This window comes from Corvus hawaiiensis, chromosome 4, assembly GCF_020740725.1.
Source record: "Corvus hawaiiensis isolate bCorHaw1 chromosome 4, bCorHaw1.pri.cur, whole genome shotgun sequence".
In the NCBI taxonomy this organism is placed as follows: Eukaryota; Metazoa; Chordata; class Aves; order Passeriformes; family Corvidae; genus Corvus; species Corvus hawaiiensis.
In genome coordinates, this window is record NC_063216.1 from 42,048,639 (window position 1) to 42,070,435 (window position 21,797).

A 21,797-nucleotide genomic window follows, 5' to 3' on the forward strand; every position below is an offset into this window, starting at 1 on the left:
GCGGCCACACGTCCCGGGGGTGGCAGTGGCACGCGTCCCGGGGGTGGCAGTGGCACGCGTCCCGGGGGTGACAGGGCCACGCGTCCCGGGGGTGGCAGTGGCACGCGTCCCGGGGGTGGCAGTGGCACGCGTCCCGGGGGTGACAGGGCCACGCGTCCCGGGGGTGGCAGTGGCACGCGTCCCAGGGGTGACAGTGGAACGCGTCCCGGGGGTGACAGGGCCACGCGTCCCGGGGGTGACAGTGGAACGCGTCCCGGGGGTGACAGCGGGGGCGGCTCCGCGCGCGCCGCCGCTCGGGCCCAACGGCCCTCGGCCAAGGCCGGCGCGCGCTCCCGGGGCGGGCGGGCGGCGCGAGGGCGCGCGCACGCGTTGCCATGAGACGCGGGCGCGGGGGAGGGGGGTTACGTGCTGACGTTAATTCTATATGAGCGCGAGCGGCGGGAGCGCGGGTCCTTTCACCGCCGGCCGCGCGGCGCCTCCGCCTCGCTGCTCCTGAGTCACCGCCGCCCGCGGGCCGCGCAGGTACCGCCGGAGCGCGGCCGCCGCCGCCGCCCCGGGCCGGGGGCGTGGGGGGCACGGGGGGCGGGCGGGGGGCGCTGGGCCCCCGCTCCCGCGCGGGGAGGCCGTGGGTGCCGGCCCGGCCTAGCGGGGCCCCGCGGCTGGCGGGGCGCGGGGGGCCGGCGGTGCCCGTGGCACACCAATAACCCCCCCCCCCCCCCGCGCCGGCCGCGGGGCGGCGGCGCGGCGCCGCTGCTGCTCGCCCCCGGGCCCGCAGCGGGCAGCGCTGCTAGCCGCCTCCTGCGCGTCTCTCCGCCGCGCCCCGCGGAGCGCCCGGGCCGGGCTAGGCCGGGGCCCGTGGCGCGGCCGGCGCTGGGGGGAGGCGGGTCGGCCCCGCAACACGTGGGCGCCGAGCGGGGCCGCGCCTGGCCCGGCCGGGGAGCGGGAGGGCGGCGGGGCCGGAAAGCGGCGCGGGGAGGAGCCGGGTGAGCGTCCGGTCGGGCGCGGAGATGGCGCGGGAGGGGCTCGGTGCCGGTCCGGCGCGGGGCCCGCGCGGGGTGTGCGCACATGGCGAAGCGGGGAGCGGCGGATGGCACCGCGCCGTGGCCTTGTGCCGCCTTCCGCGCCTCGTTCCCGCTCCCGCGCGGAGCCGCGGCGCGGGTGTGCTGTGCTGGGCTGCTGGCAGGGGGACCCAGAGATTCAGCCAGGGGTCGGGCAGCTCCCGCGTCCTGCCTCAGGATGGAGTGGTGTCCGGGATTCAACATGTCGCTTCTCCGGGTACCTGTTAGCTGGTATCACCCAAATTAGTGTCCCCAAGGAAGGCTGAGAAACTACCTGGAAGATTTAGTAACTACAGGTGGAAGTATTATCTTGTGTTCAGCATTCATCTAGCTCTATCTGCGTATGAAACATACTCTGTCTACTCCGTATTGGATGTTTAGGGCCTTACACTGCCAATACTTGTGAGGCTTTCAATATTGAATAAAAAACCTACCTCATTTGCTTGCAGGAAAAAACACAAGCCTTTTTTCAAGTGACTGGTATAGTAATTGTTCATCAGCACCTTCCACAGTTTATCTCCAAGCTCACTCTAGTTATGTACGTGTTTGAAGCCCTTTTGAGATAAACTTAACATTTCATGTTCTAACTCATTTGTGGAGGGCAAGAGAAGTGGGCACGGTGTCTGCCAGGTATGACAAATACTGTCGTCTGCTCAGCCCCTCTTGGGATTTTAACATCTGCTGGTAGGTCCTACATTAATCAGGCAGGAGATAGTGCCTGATAATGTTAATTGCAGTCATTAAATAAAACTTGAGAGAAGAGGTAAGGCCTAAGGCTGTAAGCTGCTGAAGGTAGTTTTTGACAAAAATGTTAATAGTTTTTTAGCAGCCTTCCTGCTGTGCCCATTTTACAATGTACTCTTTAAAGAATGAGAGAAGCACTGTACTTTGAAGCAGGCTGAGTGGCTTCCAGTCTCTTGTAAGTCCAGAAGTTATATTAATCCTTAGTGGAAGATAGAATTTAAAATCTACATACATGGAAATTTACGTGACTTGGATGCTTCTGTACCAGACAAAAGTTGAGGCCTCTCAGGCTTTGGATACCCGAACCATTTATATAAGTGCTTAGAACAGGCCGTGATACCTAAGCTTGTGTTTCTGTGTCCCACTTAGTCCTGTGAGGGTGATACATGTTAGCAGTCTTACTGCCCTCCACTTTTTCTGTGTTTTGTCACAAGTCTTGGATATCACGGACTCTTGGTTTCTTAGGACAGAGTTGTAGAATGTTGGTTGTGTGCACAGGTGGTAGATTGGTGTTTTTCAGAGCTCCTAGTCTTTCTCTGACTTTGACAAGACTAGGAAGTGAGTGTTGGAAACACGTAGAAGTACTGTGCTGCATCTGTGCTGCCAGCCCAGTGTTCCCAGAAGTGCCAGATCTGCTGCAGTGCTCTCTGTTTATGAACAGCACAGTAATGCTCCTGCCATCCTTGTGCATCGTCTAGCCCCTGCCTCACTCAGAAACTATTCCTGGAAGCAGGTGGGGGTCTTGTTATGGTGACCTGCTTACTGAGCACCCTGGAAATGGGTGGTGTGGTTTTTTCTTAGCTTTGAGCATGTGTGCACAAGCAAAACTGAAACCAAGGCGCTGTGGACATGGTGTTATGAACCTTTGTTAACAGAGTTTTCACAACCCTGAGTGAGACCTGGATCTTCTAGGCTGAAGCTGTGTTCCCTAATACAGAACTCCACATCTACGAGAAAACTTTGGCTTACCCTGTACACTTGATAAAAAATTGTTTATTCACTTGGCTCCTAAAAGTTGAAGCAACTGTAACACGAAGAGCTTGACTCATCGTGGCAGAAATTGTGTTCCTTCAGGGAGTAAAATAGCTTGAGGATATTTATTTCAATAGTGAAAAGTCTTGGGAGGGGAAGAGGACAAGAATCTTGTATTTTGAATTTTGGTTCAATCCTTTGGTGAAAGCCAGCTTATTCCAGTAGAGCAACGGGTATAATGAACATGTCTCTGGTATCTTCACCTTTTTGCTAATGTAGTTATAACCCAGTTCATCTTAGGGTTCTTGTAAAACAGCTGCAAACACGGCATATCTCAAGCTAAGGATCTGATTCTAAAGGAAACTGCAGGAATTGGACAGGTTACAGAAAATGGAGATGCAGGTGTTCTTTCAATGCCTGTTTGTTTTTCTGCATTTGTATATGCATTCAGGGGAACTTCAGCTCTGTGACTTTCCATGAACTGGGAGTGCTTTGGTATTTGTGAGGTACTAATAGCCATTTACACAGAAGACAGTGCTTTGCAGACCGAAATGAGACTTTTTAATGCTGGTTTTATTTTAGTACAGCTGAGGAGTCTTCTCAACTGGTCTGGGAAACTGCATTCCATCGAGCTTCTCCTTAGGGAAGCGGCTAGTAAATAATAGAGTGGAACTTCATAGTACAAATTGTGTCTAATCTGAAGAAGGGTTGTGATGATAGGTTTAATGCTTATATGTCAGTTTTCATTTGGAAATTTCTTAGCGTTCAAAAGTGCTTATAATTAAAGCTAATTCAATCTATCTGAGTCTCACTCAGCTCAGAGGTTAGTGCATTTCCTCATCACCCAACATTGTTAATTTGGAGAGTAGGTCTGGTGTCATAATGTATTTGTCTAGAAAACCAGACATGCCCAGAAGGCATCACAGAAGTTGCTTGGGGATTTATTTGATGACCTTCTGAGAAATTAAGCTATTTAGAAGCTTTGTATGAGGGCTTTGAGGGCTTCCTACACTAAATGATTCTATGATTTTCTGAATCAGCAAAGTTAATGCAGAAAGAAAAAATCTTAATTACTGATGTGGCCTTGTGTATTTAGTCGTAACTTTTGATCTTTTCAGGAAGACTTCACATACTACAGATTAAAACTTCAGTTGCATTCAAAAGAAGAAAAAAAGAGTTCACTAATTTACCTTTGATACTCTAGGGTTACTTATAAATAACTTAAGATATGAAGTAACTTATATTTTCCTGAAAGATGAATATTTTAAATGAATTTGCATAATCTGCTTAAAGGAAGACATCATCTGCATCTTAACTATTTGTCAGAGGTTAAACTGCAGGTCTTTCCTAGATGGAAAGCTGTTTAGATTTTAGTACTGGAAAATACAGATGCATTTGGGGGCTGTGTGCTTAAATGTGCATCTGCACAGACATGACTTGAGCAGTGGTGATGTCTCAGTTTAAATCTTAACTTGCCATAATGAGTAGACAGTTTGCACATCAACTGTTTCACCTGGTCTTTGAGGACTTTAGAACAAAGTACTACCAGTTTATCTGTAGTAGGTTTTTATTTCAAAAGGTGAAAGCAAATTTCAGATATAAAAACTGTGGGGTTTGGATATACCTGTAGCTTTGAAGTATTCAATCGATGATTTTACATTTATTCTTAAAAAAACTACCACTACCACCCCCCAAATAACAAACAAACAATGAAGAAACCTTTGCCCAAAACATCAGAGATACTAGAATTAGCCAAGTATTGAAAATTCTTAAGGTATTTGACAAAGTGGGTACCTGGAAATCTGGAATGGACAAACCCCTAGACTTCTAAGACCCAGGTTAGAATCATAAATGCTTGTTATCTTTTCTGACCATTTGCACTGTGATTAGTTCAGTCCACTACTTTATTTAGGTATTGTTTAATATGCAGTGTTTCAAAGGAAGGAGAAGCAGTTCTTTCAGATTTCTTGCCCATGAGGGAAAGTTTTGGTTTAGTTCAGGCCCTAGTTAAAAACCTGACAGGCATTGAAAGGTCAAGTTGAGGAACACAGGGTGGGCACATAAAAGAAAGATTGTTCATACTGAAACCAAGTTTGAATCAGTTCCTTTTGAACTTCTTGTTAACATAGGTATTTTTGTGTCATTTCTTGTTGCTCTCCTCTCAAATACTGTTAATTTAAAATGTGAACCTCTTCTGTTGCTCAGGTATTCACGTTGCTAGGCCCTTAACTGAGCTGGTTCCTCTCTTCAGTGTTGAGCAGTGAATACAGTATTTTCATTCAGGGTACATGACTGAAATGCACGATGATCATATTTTGTGTTGTGTGTTTTAGTCACCATGCATTCATTTCAGACCTTCCCACTTACGCATGTTGAGTAGAAGTCTTCAGTGGGCTGCATGCCATCGTGTGTGTTTTTACATAGCAGGTTTTTGACCTTTTGAATTCTAAATTAGTAGGAATTGCATCTTTTTATTTGTTACTTTAGATTTTAATACTATTTATTTTGCCTCACTTGGGTCACCCTTTTAAGCAGTTGTTAATTTGTGATACCACAGTTTTGGAAATTACTAATCTTCAAATGTTTAAGTGTGAGCTGGCATACTGCTTTATGCTGTTTCTTGTATGTGCAGGGTGGCACCATCAGAAACGTGCTTGCTATGTTTGAACAGGTGAGATCTTCATGACGCAGCCTCTTGATTCTTTTGCCACCTTCAGTGTTTTGGAGGCATCTCGTACTTCTATAGTGGCACCAGAAGCGCGATGGAGTGAAATTCACAAGATAATTATTCTGAAGATAACTTTGTAAACAGTGCTCAAGTTCCATGGTTCAAGTTCTCTGTAGCCCTAGTACATGTTTACAGTTGCTTTTTAAACTGCACCTGTATTCATTAGAAAGTGACTTGCTGGAACCATAACTGTGGGCATTCTTCTGTTGGGTCTTAACTGCCAGTTGTTACATCTCATCCCAACAGCCTCCAAAATGTGTTAAACTTGTGGTTGTGTTCTTTTTTTGGTGCACACTAATTTGTTAGTTGAAAACTGGGTATTTTAAAGTTGATAGTTTAGTTAGAAGCTTGGCTTCCATGGAAAAAACACGGAATGGAAGCTAACAAAGAAGTTGTGAAATACATTTTAGGAATTTCACACATTTTCCACGTTTCAACTTTATAGTGCTCTTTAAAGTTTGTTGGTTAGTGAATGAATTTAAAATTGCATTCATCACATATTCTAGCAAAAAGCACACTTCTGAAACCTGTACATATTTTTCAGTGGTTTTTAACTTTCCTTTCACATAAGGATGCTTAGATGTTTTTGAAGTCAAATTGGATAAAAACTTTAATGCTGCAGCGTGTGAGTTTTGCAGATAGCAATGTAATTGCCAGTATGGTTGTGTTTGATTATGTGGCGATATAGGTAGCCAACTAATGCTCTCCTTCCCATTGTTTGATGTTGTGGCATGGACAAGTTGTTTTTCTTTTTAAACTGTTAGAGTGCACTTTGCTATGTGAAGAACTTTGTTAAAACACAATTATTTTTTTATTACTTTGCCACTTTTTAACGAACTGAATACCTATACCAACATGGACTGTATCAAGAAGTACTCTTTTAGGAAATTTCAAATATTTCTTTATACATAAAGACTTTGATTTCAACCCTCTAGGATGGCTGCTGTTCTTCCCATTATCTGTGAGGGAAAGTAAAACCTGTAGAAAGCTATACTGAGGAGTTTGTTTTAAAAGAAAATAAATAAAGATCTTGTTAATTTTTTCCAGGTTTAAATCTAAAACTTGTTACATTTCTAGTAATGAAAGATTGTTCTAAATAAAAATTGTTAGGTTTTCTGCTACAGAATCTTGGCATTCAGAACAAAGGCAACATTGTGTGTTAATTACCCTATTTTTAGAACATGATCAGGGAGCTCAGGTCAGTAGCATAGACAAGCATGCAGATATAATTTAGTCCTGCTTTTAAATTGTAATTTTGTAGTCCATCTACTTCTCAGTGTGTGGAGGTTCTTTCTGGTGAGAAACAGGCACTATCTACAATGCAGTAAAAATGCTGCAAAGATAGGAGTTCAGTATTTGTTGATTGAATCCTCATTTCCTGATTGAAAAATTGTTTCAAGGAAAGCTTAGAATGGGTTTCCACATGAATGAAAACAAATCCTGCAGTTACTGATACCAGTTACTTATATGTATTATCCCTCTGTTTTGTTTTGCAGATTTTGACTTTTTCCCATCAAGTAACTGGTATTCTCATGCAGCTGTAGAGCACTTTAAAGTTGAAATGTGGAGAATGTGTTTTCATGCTGTAACATGTATACATGTATTGTGCAGAGGCCTGTACGCACTAGTGAAATAGTTGCATTGGCAAATGGCTGAAGTTGATGCCTCTACCTCAGGAGTTATTAGAGAGTGCAAAAGGAAAAACACTTGAAGGGGAGAGAGCAGACAGTTTCAGTTAATTGTGTTGTGTTACTTGGTTCAGCATTATCATGTTTTAGTGATTTTTTTTTTTTTGTTCTCTACAGCCAGATTCTGAATTTTGCCATATTACCGTAAGCTGAGATGTAGCAGTACAGTTTCACAGTAACTTCAAACTTGCTTAACCCTTTTCATGAGTTGTTATAAAAGGTACGTGCTTGTGGCAGCCTCTGTCTCTTGACCTGCTGTTACTTGTGCGACTGAAGGTCTAACACTGTACAAAGAAATGCTTAAAACGTTTTTTAACTTTAGAGTCATTCAGACTGGAAGATCGTTTAGAAGAGAAACTGGGTGTTCCCTTTATGAAAAGAATGTATCTAGCCCTTGGTGGTATGAGTGCTTCCCATCTTGGATATTGTCCTGGGTTGCAGTGTATTCTATTACCATCCCCATCAGCTGTTGAAATCAGGTGGGGCAGTGTTTTCCTTGCCTCCTCCCCCTAGACTATCTTTCTGTTAATTGCCCATCATTGTCCTGCCGCCTGACTCAGAGATAACTCCCTCCGGACTATCTTCTGTTAATGAGCCTAATCAACACTTGGCCTCATGACTCGTTACCCCATTGTGAGATGCTCCACCCAGAGGGAGGAACCAAGCATCCCATCCTGGATATAATCTGAGGCTGAACACCAGAGACACCGGCTTCCCACTGGATTTCCAGAGGACAGGAGCTACACAGCCACCATTGGACTTCCTGAGGAAGAGCAGACTGTTTTACTACAGGATCACTGCTTCAGAGGACTGCAGCCACCATTCTACCAGACTGCTACCACCACCCTGCCTAACAGGGTGTCAGGTTGTACCTTGACTCTGTCAGTTTGACAGTGTTTTCTTTTACCTTTTTTTTCCCCTTTTCTTTAATTTCCATTAAATTGTTATTCTGACTTGGTGCCTCCCACTGGTTTGTTTTCAAACTAGTACATAATTTGGCGCCCAATGTGTGGGGCTTGCTCTGAGAAAAAGTCAGAATTACAATTTTGTATAAACAGAAATCTATTCACCATGGTGCTCAGCTGGTCTGCATGGGTACTATATCTTGCTCTCTGTATTTTTCCTCACATGGGGAACTACCTGCCTGTTGTATTACTCCTGTTAAAACCAGGGAATGGTATGAGAATTGCTTTATTGGTTTATTATGTCTATAGCATAATAACCTGCGAGGCGATGAATACCATTCGGAATATATACTCAATTTTGTTTGGCTGTCCTAGTCTGGGCTCCTATGTCTGGGACCTCTTCAACAATCACAGCCAGCCCCTGGTGGGAGGAGTAGAGAGTGGTTTCTTCCAGCCTTTCAGGCCAGGCACAGCAGTTTTTGAAAAAATTGAGTTCCCTCTGGATGTTAAGGATGGTATAATCTTCTTGTCAGTTCTCTTCTCTTTTTTCTCTATGGCCTGCATTGTGTACACCATGCTTAGAAACAAAACACTACTTAGTATGGTGCAACGTCTGCTTGAGGAGGAGGTAAAAAGGAGCAAAGCAGCAAATACCATGTCTACACAGACTGTCACACAGAAAGGAGCCAAAAGCAAAGCAACCGCATCCATTTCTACGCAGACTGACACAGAGGAGAAAGGAACCAAAAGCAAAGCAACCGCATCCATTTCTACGCAGACCGTCACAGAGGAGAAAGGAACCAAAAGCAAAGCAACCGCATCCATTTCTACGCAGACCGTCACAGAGGAGAAAGGAACCAAACAAAAAGCAGCAGTGTCCATCTCTACGCAGACTGTCACAGAGGAGAAAGGAACCAAACAAAAAGCAGCAGTGTCCATCTCTACGCAGACTGTCACAGAGGAGAAAGGAACCAAGAGCAAAGCAACCGCATCCATCTCTACGCAGACTGTCACAGAGGAGAAAGGAACCAAATGTAAAACAACAGCGTCCATGTCTACACAGACTGACTCAGAGGAGAAAGGAACCAAAAGCACTGTCAGCGTCCCCATGCAAACCATCACTGAACCAGAACAGCCTAAACCGATTGCAGTTGCCCCCGTGCAGAAGAAGAAATCAAAAAGCAAATCAGTCCGCATAGTGACTGACGAGGATGCAGCAGGACCTTCGCACCCAGCAGAAGAGGCAGAGCCAGAGATCATCACTCGGTCACTATCCCTGGATGAGCTGCGAGACCTGCGGAGGGAATTCACCCGCCAGATGAACGAGTCTATCCTGACCTGGCTGCTCTGCATCTGGGACGCTGCAGCCAATGACACCATTCTGGACGGAAGTGAGGCCAGGCAACTGGGATCTCTGTCCCGGGATGTGGTCATTGACCAGGGGATCGGGAGAACCCAAGAAACCCTCAGCCTCTGGCGGCGACTGCTTACAAGTGTAAGGGACAGGTACCTTTGTAAAGAAGACCTCCAGGTGTACCAAGGAAAATGGAGCACAATGGAACAAGGTATCCGGTGCCTGAGGGAATTGGCTGTGCTGGAGATCATTTTCTCAGAAGATGAGAGATTTCCTAAGAGCCCAGATGGTGTCCAGTGCACGTCACAGATGTGGTTGAGGTTTGCACGCCTTGGACCAGAGATATACTCCCGTTACCTGGCAACGCTGCAATGGAGGGAAGGCGAGGACAGGGTGGGCGTCTTGGTGAACAAACTGAGGATTTACGAGGACACTGTCACAGCCCCGTTTCGCACCCATGTCTCATCCGTGGAAACAAGTCTTTTGGCTGAGCAAGTCCGGAGCTTGATTGAAGAAGGCCATCAGAAATTGAAAAAGGAACTTAAGGAAGAGATTTACCAGATCTCACCAGAACCAACAAGAGTCTCTGCCATTAAGAGCCGGCGACCCCCAACCAGGGAGAGAGGATACACCCCACGAGGTAACCTCTGGTTTTTCCTTCAGGAACATGGAGAAGACATGAGTAAGTGGGATGGAAAACCCACCTCCTCCTTAGCAGCTCGGGTATGTGAACTAAAAAGAGGGACAACTACCACAAGAAGCGCATCTAGAGTCAACATTGCTCCGGTCTCCCACACACACAGAACTCCAGACGGTACCGGAATGATAATATGACCGATCCTCTTGAAGGGACCTCAGGAACGTATTCACCGGAAGGGAGCAACATGCAACATGACCAGGAATAGAGGGGCCCTGCCTCTAGCCAGGTAGAGGAAAGGGAGAATCGGGTCTTTTGGACTGTGTGGGTCCGATGGCCTGGCACATCTGACCCACAAAGATACACGGCTTTGGTTGACACCGGTGCTCAATGTACTCTGATGCCATCAAGGTATGTGGGAGCAGAACCCCTTTCTATTTCTGGGGTGACAGGAGGATCCCAGCAGCTGACTGTACTGGAAGCTGAAGTGAGTTTAACAGGGAACGAGTGGCAGAAACACCCCATCGTGACTGGCCCGGAGGCCCCGTGCATTCTCGGCATAGACTATCTCAGAAATGGATATTTCAAGGACCCAAAAGGACATCGCTGGGCTTTTGGGATAGCTGCTGTGGAGACAGAAGATATCAGACAACTGAGTACATTGCCTGGCCTCTCAGATGACCCCTCTGCCGTGGGACTGCTAAGAGTTGCAGAACAACAGGTGCCAATCGCCACAGCAACAGTGCACCGTCGGCAATACCGCACCGACAGAGACTCTGTGGTTCCCATCCATGAGATGATTCGCAAACCGGAGAGCCAAGGGGTGGTCAGCAAGGCCCATTCACCTTTCAACAGCCCTATATGGCCAGTGTGTAAGTCCAGTGGAGAATGGAGGCTGACGGTGGACTACCGTGGCCTGAATGAGGTCACGCCACCATTGAGCGCCGCTGTGCCGGACATGTTGGAACTTCAGTACGAGCTGGAGTCCAAAGCAGCGAAGTGGTACGCCACTATTGACATTGCCAATGCCTTCTTCTCCATTCCTTTGGCAGCAGAATGCAGGCCCCAGTTTGCTTTTACCTGGAAGGGTGTGCAATACACCTGGAACCGACTGCCCCAGGGGTGGAAGCACAGTCCCACCATTTGCCATGGACTGATCCAGACTGCATTGGAAAAGGGTGAGGCTCCAGAACATCTGCAATACATCGATGACATCATCGTGTGGGGAAACACAGCAAAGGAAGTGTTTGAGAAAGGACAGAAAATCATTCAGATTCTCCTGGAAGCCGGCTTTGCCATCAAAAGGAGCAAAGTCAAGGGACCTGCCCAAGAGATCCAGTTCCTGGGAGTAAAGTGGCAAGATGGACGACGTCAGATTCCCACCGAGGTCATCAATAAGATCACTGCGATGTCTCCACCGACCAGCAAGAAGGAAACACAAGCTTTCCTAGGCGCTATAGGTTTCTGGAGGATGCACATTCCCGAGTACAGCCAGATCGTGAGCCCTCTCTACCTGGTTACCCGCAAGAAGAGTGATTTCCACTGGGGCCCCGAACAGCAGCAAGCCTTTGCCCAGATCAAGCAGGAAATCGCTCTTGCGGTAGCCCTTGGCCCAGTCAGGACAGGACCAGAGGTGAAGAACGTGCTCTACTCTGCAGCCGGGAACAATGGTCTGTCCTGGAGCCTCTGGCAGAAGGTGCCTGGTGAGACTCGGGGCTGACCACTGGGATTCTGGAGCCGAAGCTACAGAGGGTCTGAAGCCAACTACACTCCCACAGAGAAGGAAATCTTGGCAGCCTATGAAGGAGTCCAAGCTGCCTCAGAGGTAATTGGCACTGAAGCACAGTTGCTTCTGGCACCCTGACTACCGGTGCTGGGTTGGATGTTCAAGGGAAAGGTTCCTTCCACGCATCATGCCACTGACACCACATGGAGCAAGTGGATCGCCCTCATCACACAGCGTGCTCGTATTGGAAACCCGAATCGCCCTGGGATTCTAGAAATTATAACAAACTGGCCTGAAGGTGAGACTTTTGGATTATCCTCTGAAGAAGAGGAAGAGCAAGTGACTTGTGCTGAGGAAGCCCCACCATATAATGAGCTACCGGAGACTGAAAGACGTTATGCCCTCTTCACTGATGGTTCCTGCCGAATTGTAGGCGCTAATCGAAAGTGGAAAGCTGCAGTATGGAGCCCCACACAACGAGCTGCACAAGCTACCGAGGGACAAGGTGGATCGAGTCAGGTTGCAGAGCTTAAAGCCGTCCAGCTGGCTTTGGATATTGCTGAACGAGAGAAGTGGCCGAGGCTCTATCTCTACACCGACTCATGGATGGTAGCTAATGCTCTGTGGGGTCGGCTGGCTCGCTGGAGAAAAGCCAACTGGCAGCGCAGAGGGAAACCCATCTGGGCTGCTGACATTTGGCAGGACATCGCCGCCCGAGTAGAGAAGCTGACCGTGAAGGTTCGACACGTGGATGCGCACGTACCCAAGAGTCGGGCTAATGAAGAGCATCGCAACAACGAGCAGGTGGACCGAGCTGCCAAGGTTTTCACCTTGTATCACAGGTGGATCTGGACTGGCAGCACAAGGGAGAATTATTCCTAGCTCATTGGGCCCATGATGCCTCTGGTCATCAGGGGAGAGATGCAACATACCGATGGGCCCGTGACCGAGGGGTGGACCTTTCCATGGACAGCATCTCACAGGTCATCCACAGTTGTGAGACCTGTGCTGCAATCAAACAGGCCAAGCGGGTGAAGCCTCTGTGGTACGGTGGACGATGGTCAAAGTACAGGTATGGTGAAGCCTGGCAAGTTGACTACATCACCCTTCCCCAAACCCGCCAAGGCAAGCACTACGTGTTGACCATGGTTGAAGCAACCACTGGATGGCTGGAGACCTACCCTGTGCCTCATGCTACAGCCCGGAACACCATCCTGGGCCTGGAAAAGCAAGTCCTGTGGAGACATGGCACCCCTGACAGGATCGAGTCAGACAACGGGACTCATTTTAAGAACAGCCTCATCAACACCTGGGCCAGAGAACACGGTATCGAATGGATATATCATATTCCTTATCATGCACCAGCTGCTGGAAAAGTTGAACGCTGCAATGGACTACTTAAAACTACCCTAAAGGCACTTGGTGGGGGGACCTTCAAAAATTGGGAAGTGAACTTAGCAAAGGCCACCTGGATAGTCAATACCTGAGGGTCCATCAATCGAGCTGGTCCTGCTGAGTCTGAACCCTTGCACACAGTGGATGGAGATAGAGTCCCTGTGGTACACCTGAGAGGTATTTTAGGAAAGACTGTTTGGATTTATCCCACCTCAGGCAAAGGCAAACCCATCCGTGGGATTGTCTTTGCTCAAGGACCTGGTTGCACTTGGTGGGTAATGCAGAAAGATGGGGAAACCCGTTGTGTACCACAAGGAGACCTAATCTTAGGTGAGAACGGTGTGTAGGTTTCACTGTGTATATATATATATGTATGTGTGTTTTAGAGTTTAAGAAGGTATTGATTTGGGATAATGTAGATGGTAATAGAATAAGGGGTGGATAATGTCCTGGGTTGCAGTGTATTCTATTACCATCCCCATCAGCCGTTGAAATCAGGTGGGGCAGTGTTTCCTTGCCTCCTCCCCCCAGACTATCTTTCTGTTAATGGCCCATCATTGTCCTGCCGCCTGACTCAGAGATAACTCCCTCCGGACTATCTTCTGTTAATGAGCCTAATCAACACTTGGCCTCATGACTCGTTACCCCATTGTGAGATGCTCCACCCAGAGGGAGGAACCAAGCATCCCATCCTGGATATAATCTGAGGCTGAACACCAGAGACACCGGCTTCCCACTGGATTTCCAGAGGACAGGAGCTACACAGCCACCACTGGACTTCCTGAGGAAGAGCAGACTGTTTTACTACAGGATCACTGCTTCAGAGGACTGCAGCCACCATTCTACCAGACTGCTACCACCACCCTGCCTAACAGGGTGTCAGGTTGTACCTTGACTCTGTCAGTTTGACAGTGTTTTCTTTTACCTTTTTTTTCCCCTTTTCTTTAATTTCCATTAAATTGTTATTCTGACTTGGTGCCTCCCACTGGTTTGTTTTCAAACTAGTACAGATATTTAAGCACATGCACATAGCTAGAAGTTCGGAGTGTGTTTTGTGAAATGCCGCTTCTCTTCTGAATTTCTTACCCTTTTCTGCTTGGTCAGGAGACCTTACTTCAGCTTCTGCTAAGGATTCCCATATGTTGCCATGCCAGTTAGCATTTCTGTTGTTAACTGTGCATGTCTTTTGCACATAGTGGATGAGTTGGTGCTAGGCACAGTAAGTTGTGTCAAAATGAAGGGATTTGAATTACTGCAAGGGTCCGGTGTCACCTTCTTGTTACTGTATTGAGGCACCTGATGCTTCCACTGACCATTAGCTCCTTAGTCTCTTTATCCAGAACTTAGTAGCTTCTATATTAGTACTGTCGTCTTTATTGTATCACATTCCTGTTTTCTGTGCTTGTATTTGGGCAGACAGTTTTAATTATCTACTCTAGATTTGAAAATTTAAATAAATTTTGTCAAATTTGCTCCTACATTAACAGTTAGAAATCTTTTGTTAACATAATAATTTTGATGCACTAATAAAGGAATTGTCTCTGGGGAGTTTGGTGGCTGATAATGTCTTTCATCACATAGATATGGTATCTTGATGTTGTAGCACTTCACTGCTCTTGCTCATTTAATTGACATTGATTTTTTTTTTTTTTTTTTTGGACCTTCAGCTTACCTGAGAAGGCATATTTTTTCCCCAAGATGAATGATATAATCTGTTTAACGTGTTTATCTGCCATGTTAAATCATAGAAACATAGAATTGTTTAGGTTGAAAAAGGCCTCTCCTCTAAGATTGAGTCCAGCTGTTAACCCAGCACTGCTGTGTTCACTGCTTAACTGTATCCTCGAGTGCCACATTACATATCTTTTGAATGCTTCCAGGGATGGTGATTGCAGCACTTCCCTAGGCTGCTTGTTTCAATGCCTGACAACCTTTTCAGTGAAGAAAGTTTTCCTAATATACAATCTAAACATGCCCTGGCATAACTTGCGGGCATTTCCTCTCATCCTGTTACTTGTTAACCTGGGAGAGGAGACCACTTCCCACTCAGCTACAGCCTCCTTTCTGGTAGTAGTAGAGAGTGATGAGATCTCCCCTCAGGATAGTAATAGATACACTCTCCCCTTGTTTCATGACCAGTTTTCATGCTAATGGTAATAGATGCATGAATTTGATCTCACACATATAAAGGAAACACTCGGTCTTCTACTTTATTCCCTTTTTAAAATGGCATTTTCAGCCTGATGTATTATTCGATTGGCTCTTTTTGAAGAAGAGCTAAATGTTCTCCTGGTTTCTTCTTTTCTCTCGTAACGATTTCCCTACCCAGTGATATAGTAGAAGTGGGATAGCTTCTACTAACAGTTTTGGAATGATAGGTGCATTTTTTGGGTTGTAGTACCAAGACATTTGAAGTGTGAAGCTCTATACCGTGTACTGTGCACTTTTTAAGCAGTTCACTCAGTTCTCACAGAATTGTTTAGGTTGGAAAAGACCTTTAAGATCACTATGCAGAGCATCTGAGGTCTTCAAAGTTACAAACCTCTGTTAGAGGTTTTGAGGAAACTACTCCAGACAATTATTTTGAACATTTCCAGTCAAAGAGTGCTTTCTAATGGATCTCTACACTGTTTTAATTTTTGTTTTCTGTATTTAATGATGATTATGTAAGGAGAAATCTTACAAGTTGTCCTGGAATTCTAGGCAAGAACATCAGTTTGAAGTAACTTGTAGTGAATGTATTGCTCTTGAGTTTGCCAGTCTTCAGTGAGAGTTGAACTTGGCTGGTATGATGTCATTTGTCTGGCACCTTTGGTTTCTGCACACATTGCAAATAGTTTACCAGACTTAATCCTGATGATTTTTTTAATACAACTAGCTGTCCTCCAGCTGGACCTCCCATTTCTTCACTGGCATCTGACTTAGTCCACTGCTTAGTTTGTTATGTTACATTGCAGCTTCTGAATGCCCTATAGGGCTCATTTGTTTTAGGTATTTTCTGTTAATGTATTGCTTTCAGTTGCCCAAGGCTTGCCAGGGACAGGAAGAGGCTGATATGCTAGTCTGTGGACAAGCTGACTTGTATTTGTAGTGCTCTGAATTAGTGACTTCTGAGGAAATCAGTTTATGCAAAATGAGTATTTCTTTTAAAAGTGTGGCTTAACAAGGCTTGGCTGTAGTTGGCGTCTCATGGCCTCAAAAAGCCCATTTGTGACTCTTGAACAACTTGAAAAATTTCTTTTAATTGCTATTCCAAGGTAATTGTGTGAGCAGTTTGTCTAGAGAAGGGTAAGAGGTGTTTCCTGAAAAGGAGGGTATGGGTACTGTTTGTAGCATGTTATGCTCAGAGGTGCTGAGCAGCTGAGATGTGTTGTGAGCCTGCCAGCCTTAGGGCTTGTGCAAAAATGCTGTTGTTTTGCTGGAGGAACTGTGTCTCAGGAATGTCTTGCTGCCTCAGCTGACTTGTCGTTCACCTTGCTGTGACCTGTCTTCCTGAGGGAGAGCGGATGTCCGGGTAATCTAATAGTGGCCTGCTTACTTGGGACATGTAAAGCTGGTCTGAAAAAAAAAGCTTTCTTACCAAAGCCTGTGTCCTAGCTGTAACATGGCTGGTGCCTCTGTGCAAATTCAGATTAGTTTCTGTGTGGATAAAGGAAAGATTAGGAAGTGCTGAACACTTAAAGTTTGTATTTCTATCTTCACTTGTGCAAAATCACTTAGTGAAGAAACAATAACCCTTGAAAACTGAAAGCTCACTTATGACTAACTTGAGGATGAATACATGAACATTCTGCATGTATCAAACTCCATTTCTTGAAAAACATGGCAGATTAACAAGATCAAATGATCTTTATGCCTAATGAAAATAGCAAATTGTCATACGGTTTTGATAAGTTTTAAATTTTAGGGGGATTTTTCTAATTTTTAATAATTCTGCAGGATGTGCTCAAAACTGTGGGTAAGCTAGTGCTAGTCTTCTAACCTTTCCATTTTGATAAAGAACATGCTTTCTTGTGATGGCAGGCTTAAGATACCTGTATGAAAGAGGTTTTAAATTTGAACCTTTAGGAAACTTACACAGTAGCTTGCTTTTCTGTACTTTTGCTTTCTTTTTGTAGCACAGACTTCCTACACATTCTCTTTAAAGCGCTGCAAAGATAATGTAACTGTTTCTTTTCTTCTGCATATTTTTACAATGAGCAGCAAAACATTGTAAGCAAAGCCTGTGGGCACCTTTGTATTTGACCATAATGCAGTCTACTGCATTCAAACAGCTAGTGGCTGTAGCTGTTCAAGTAACAAGGAAATAAAATATTTTACTAATAAGGTTTTTTGCATGCTGGCTTTATACAGGGGTGGAGACTACCCTTTATTTGTGCTCATAAGCCTTTTCTTGCAGTGAGGAGGCTTAGATTCCAAGCAGTATCTCAGTCCAAAACAATCACCTAGACACTGAGGCTTGAAGTAATACACCAGGAGTAGCCAGGTTTGTTATAATCCTGCATTGACAACTGGTGAACTGATATCTCCCTGGAACTACTTCAGGGAGTGATGGAAGTGGTTCTTGTTGCTCACATGCCAAGGTACAGCTGCTGTCTGCAAACCTAAATGCACCTATGAATGAACTGGGAAGGACAGCTGTGTCTTATGGAAAGTGGAGTGATAAGAGTTCTATATTTAAATATTTAGTGTTGGGGAGATAGTGCAAAATAAATACTGCAGTGATGTATTCTAACGTTACTGATTGTGGTATGTAGTGTATTTGAAACTCTGAAGACTAGATCAGGACCTTGTACTGGGTACTGCACGATGATAGTGGAGTTTGTTTGCTCTTAAGGAATGCATTTTCTCAGTGCATTTCTGCAGTGTTTTTGTTTCTGTTTGGCTTTTTTTAGCCAGTAGAGCTGTGTTTGCAGAGAAGCTTATGGTTGTTTAAGTAAATGACAGTAAACAAAATGGAATGCAACTACATCTCTTCCATGCTAGTGGGTTGCACAGATTAGCCTAAATGTCTGCCAGCATAGTTTTCTTGGCAGTGCCTTATAGTCTCCTTACTCAAGAACAGTTGTCTAGAGCTGGCACATAATTGTCGTGACAGACACTAGTATCTCCTCAGTTTTCAGAAGATCTCTTCCAACTGTATGCATTCTGATACTGAGTTGTGTAAAAAGTGGAGGGAAGATTAAAGGATGGGACATGAAAAAAAGACTGATGCAAGGAGAATAGGAAAAATTGGATATGAGAAACACTAGAGGGAGGCTCTGAAGTTGACAGCTGCTTGATACAGTCTATTTTAATTTCAAAAAAAATCTTTGAAGAACGTTTTTCAAAATCTTTGAGTGAACTGGGCCATAATTTGAAAACATAGTGCTTGCATGGATTGTTTAAGAGCTAGAAAGCAGACGGTGATAACTGCCCATTGCTATGAGGAGAGAGGCAGATGCTGGAGTCCCACAGGGTGCTGTAGCAAGATGAATGCTTTTAGCAGGGTCAGAAGTGATCTTGGAAAGAGGATGAACAGTGAAAGGATGGATGAAAGTTTATGATGACAAGTAGTTGTTCAGAGGGTGAAAACAAGGGCCCAGGGAGAAATTCAGTAACACCAGACTGCTGGTGAAACTTCCTCTGCTACACAGTTGTGTAGTGTAGAAAAATCTTAGTTCTGAGCTGAATATTGCAACTCAGAAACTTGAGTGATATCATCAGCTTACCTGCATGGTTTGGGGGAAAATGAGGACTCCCTTCTGAAATAAAAATTTATGACATTGTCGAATACCTGCACTTCTGAGCCAGTGTGTTTTTTCTGAATGTGATTGAAAGGTAGAAGTGTTTCTGGGGGAATTCTTACCATGTCATTGCTTTTTTCCAAGGCATTGGCCAATGGCTGTTGTTGGAGATGGGATGGCTGTTTCTTAAAGTTTTTAGACATCATTTGTTCATAGACAGCCTTATTTTCATTTAGGAAAAAAAAAGTTTAACTGTAGAAGTCGGTCTCTTTCAGAAAACCTCTGAGGTGTTTCAGCTGCTGTTTCATCTAGCCCCCTGGCTAAGAGAGACCACAGGGTTTGTGCTGCCACTGGTCATACGTTTGTTGAAAGAACTGCCTTTCATTTTATGGATGTTGAAGCTTTATTTGATAGGGAGAACAGAGAGAGGAAATGCTGGTTGCTGCAAGGAGCATCGCTGTGTTCCATTTGCAGAAAAATGTGGGGAAGGGCAAGTGAGCTGTGCATCGTCTTGTGTTCTTTTGCACAGCAATACTGTCAGCCTCTGTGAAATGGTCCTGCATTAAAAACAAGTTAAGAGGAAGTGTGTAAGGAAAAAGTTGACTATTTTGCATGGATACAATGTTCTGTAAATCAAAACTAATGCTAATTATGTTGCTCAAGAAAAACAGGGACCTGTATATGAGAGTTGTAATTGTAGTATGCTTTCAGTTTCTGTAGGTCTGCAATCCATGCTATCTTTGAGAATGGTATTTGAAGGAGAGCCATTGAAATTGTTACATGGACAGCCTGCATCCATGTGTAAAACTAAAATCACAAGACAGGCAAATGTGATCTGAATAAAATGAGTCAAGAGCATTGTTGTAGTTCCTGTTACTGAACTGTCAGATGTACTTTGGTTTATAGCAGTGCTGCCATTCTATTTATTAGCAAATACTATATTATTTTTCTGATACAGATGGACAAGTACTTGATTCTTTCATTTCTCTGCATATTAGGGAATTGAATCTTTTGGATTACATTCTAGATCTTTAATTTGCACTATAAAGTTTTGGTCCTAAATGATGCCATCAGATACTTTCTTTCTATGTAATTGTTGGGAAGTAGTTATGACGGCAGGAAAAATAGATTATATTTACATACATGTAGGTGTTTAATTCTGAAGCTTAGATTCTAACATGATTCTTCATATTGACTGTTAATATCCTGATCTTACTGGGATTGTGTTTTTGTGTTACACTTTGGACAGATCAAATGCAGTTTTCACTTTTTCTGGACCACATCCCTCCAATACTTTGCTAAAATTCCCATTGGAATGCATTATAAGAAGTTGAAATTCCTGAAGGAAACTTGAATTTTTTTAGTTTTTTTTAGTTTGCAGGACAGCAGGTAAAATAGAGACTCTAAAGCATTGGTTTCCATGCTTTGTGAGCCAGTGAATTATTCCTGGTGGCTGGAGCCTCCTGAATTACTGGAAGATGGCAGTAACGGGACAGTGTTTTCTTGTGCTTGGTATTGTCTTAGACTTCAAGTTACCTGAAACATCTTTTTGGAAACTAGACTCCCAAGTACTGTTTTGCTGGTAGAAAATGTTACTCATTTTATAATATGTTTGGGAACATAGGTGCTTCATGGTATGCAAGATTTGCAATAGTCTCAATATTAAATGTTTCTAGTTACTATGTATGGAATACGTTTATGATAATACTGAGATATTTTAAGAAATTAATGATCATTCAGGACATGGGAATTAGTCATGTTCAATAGCCTGGCACCAATTTTTTTTGTAAAATGTTGCAATATTGTGAATATTCTGATGAGCTACTTGGATTGGTTTTATAAAGTTGGGATTAAAAGTAAAGCCACAGAAAGGCATCTTCATTCTTAAATTGATTTAGCTGTTAAGTATCCCCTGTCTGCAATTACATGCTGGAAATGAGTAAATAGTTACCAGCACACTTTTTGCTTCAGTTTTTCTCAGGTTATATTCCAATTTTGTACTTAGGACTAGTTTTCAGTCAGTGATAATAATACAGTCCTAAGATCCAAAACTCAACATGGCATTTTGCTGATACTTGGTACTTCAATTTGTGAGTAGGTCTATAGGTTCTAAACCAGAACAAAGTTTTTCAGTATTTCTGTGTGTTTTAGACTGAGAGCTCAAAATGTGCGTAAGAGATGTATCACTCATGTTTCGTAAAGCTGACATGGTTTGTGTTTTTTAGTGGCAAGTGACCACAGAGTTTATAACTGAAATCTAGTGCTGCTGTTCTTACGTGTTGATTTTTTTTTTTTTTTCCTTAGGGTTTGAAATCTAGCAGAATGGCAGACATAGACAAGTAAGTAAAATCTGTAGGTTACTGAGGCTCTGAGTGTGTCCTGTGCTGTACTTTACATGGCTGGGCTCTCCAGATACTGGATAGGCAGGGTCTAGATACTGCCCTTGAGCACTGTGGCAAGACCTGTGGTTTATAGCATGCGGGAGAAAAGCTTATGTTGCTCATGATAAATGGGTTTGTGATCTTAATTATAAGTAATATAAAAGTGGAAGAAGGCACGAGTCAACTTCCTATGTTAGTTGGAATTCCAGAGGGGAAAAACAGATAGTATTGCCCATTCCTATTGTTTCACTCTCTGTAGGGTTTTTCTGTACTTTGAGTGCTCTTATTTTGTGGCATTTGAAGTATAGATTAGGTGAACCTACCCACAGTTCTCAAGGCGTGCATGTCTTAAGGAAGATGATATGTAGAGCAGAAGGAGGCTTTGACTTGTTGATGAGAACATGAGATGAAGGACTTCTGCAGAAAGGAAACTTTGTAATTCTGGAAAGTTGCTAATGCTTTAAACTGTTCTGGGTTTGTCAA

The 21,797-nt window shown here is 44.5% G+C and overlaps 1 protein-coding gene across 4 annotated transcripts in view; it reads left to right on the forward strand.

Moving 5' to 3' along the window:
- The first annotated feature begins 424 nt into the window (after window positions 1–424).
- Window positions 425–21,797, forward strand: part of NAP1L1 (nucleosome assembly protein 1 like 1) — a 35,785-nt gene continuing 14,412 nt past the window's right edge. For 3 of the 4 annotated variants that reach the window (XM_048299951.1, XM_048299954.1, XM_048299953.1), the window contains exons 1-2: window positions 425–522; window positions 21,238–21,272. In XM_048299951.1, coding sequence (XP_048155908.1) covers window positions 21,256–21,272 — 17 coding nt within the window. In that variant the 5' untranslated portion in view covers window positions 425–522; window positions 21,238–21,255. Of the gene's footprint in view, window positions 523–7,374; window positions 7,411–21,237; window positions 21,273–21,797 lie in introns of those variants that run through there. The other variant, XM_048299952.1, reaches the window with a different exon arrangement.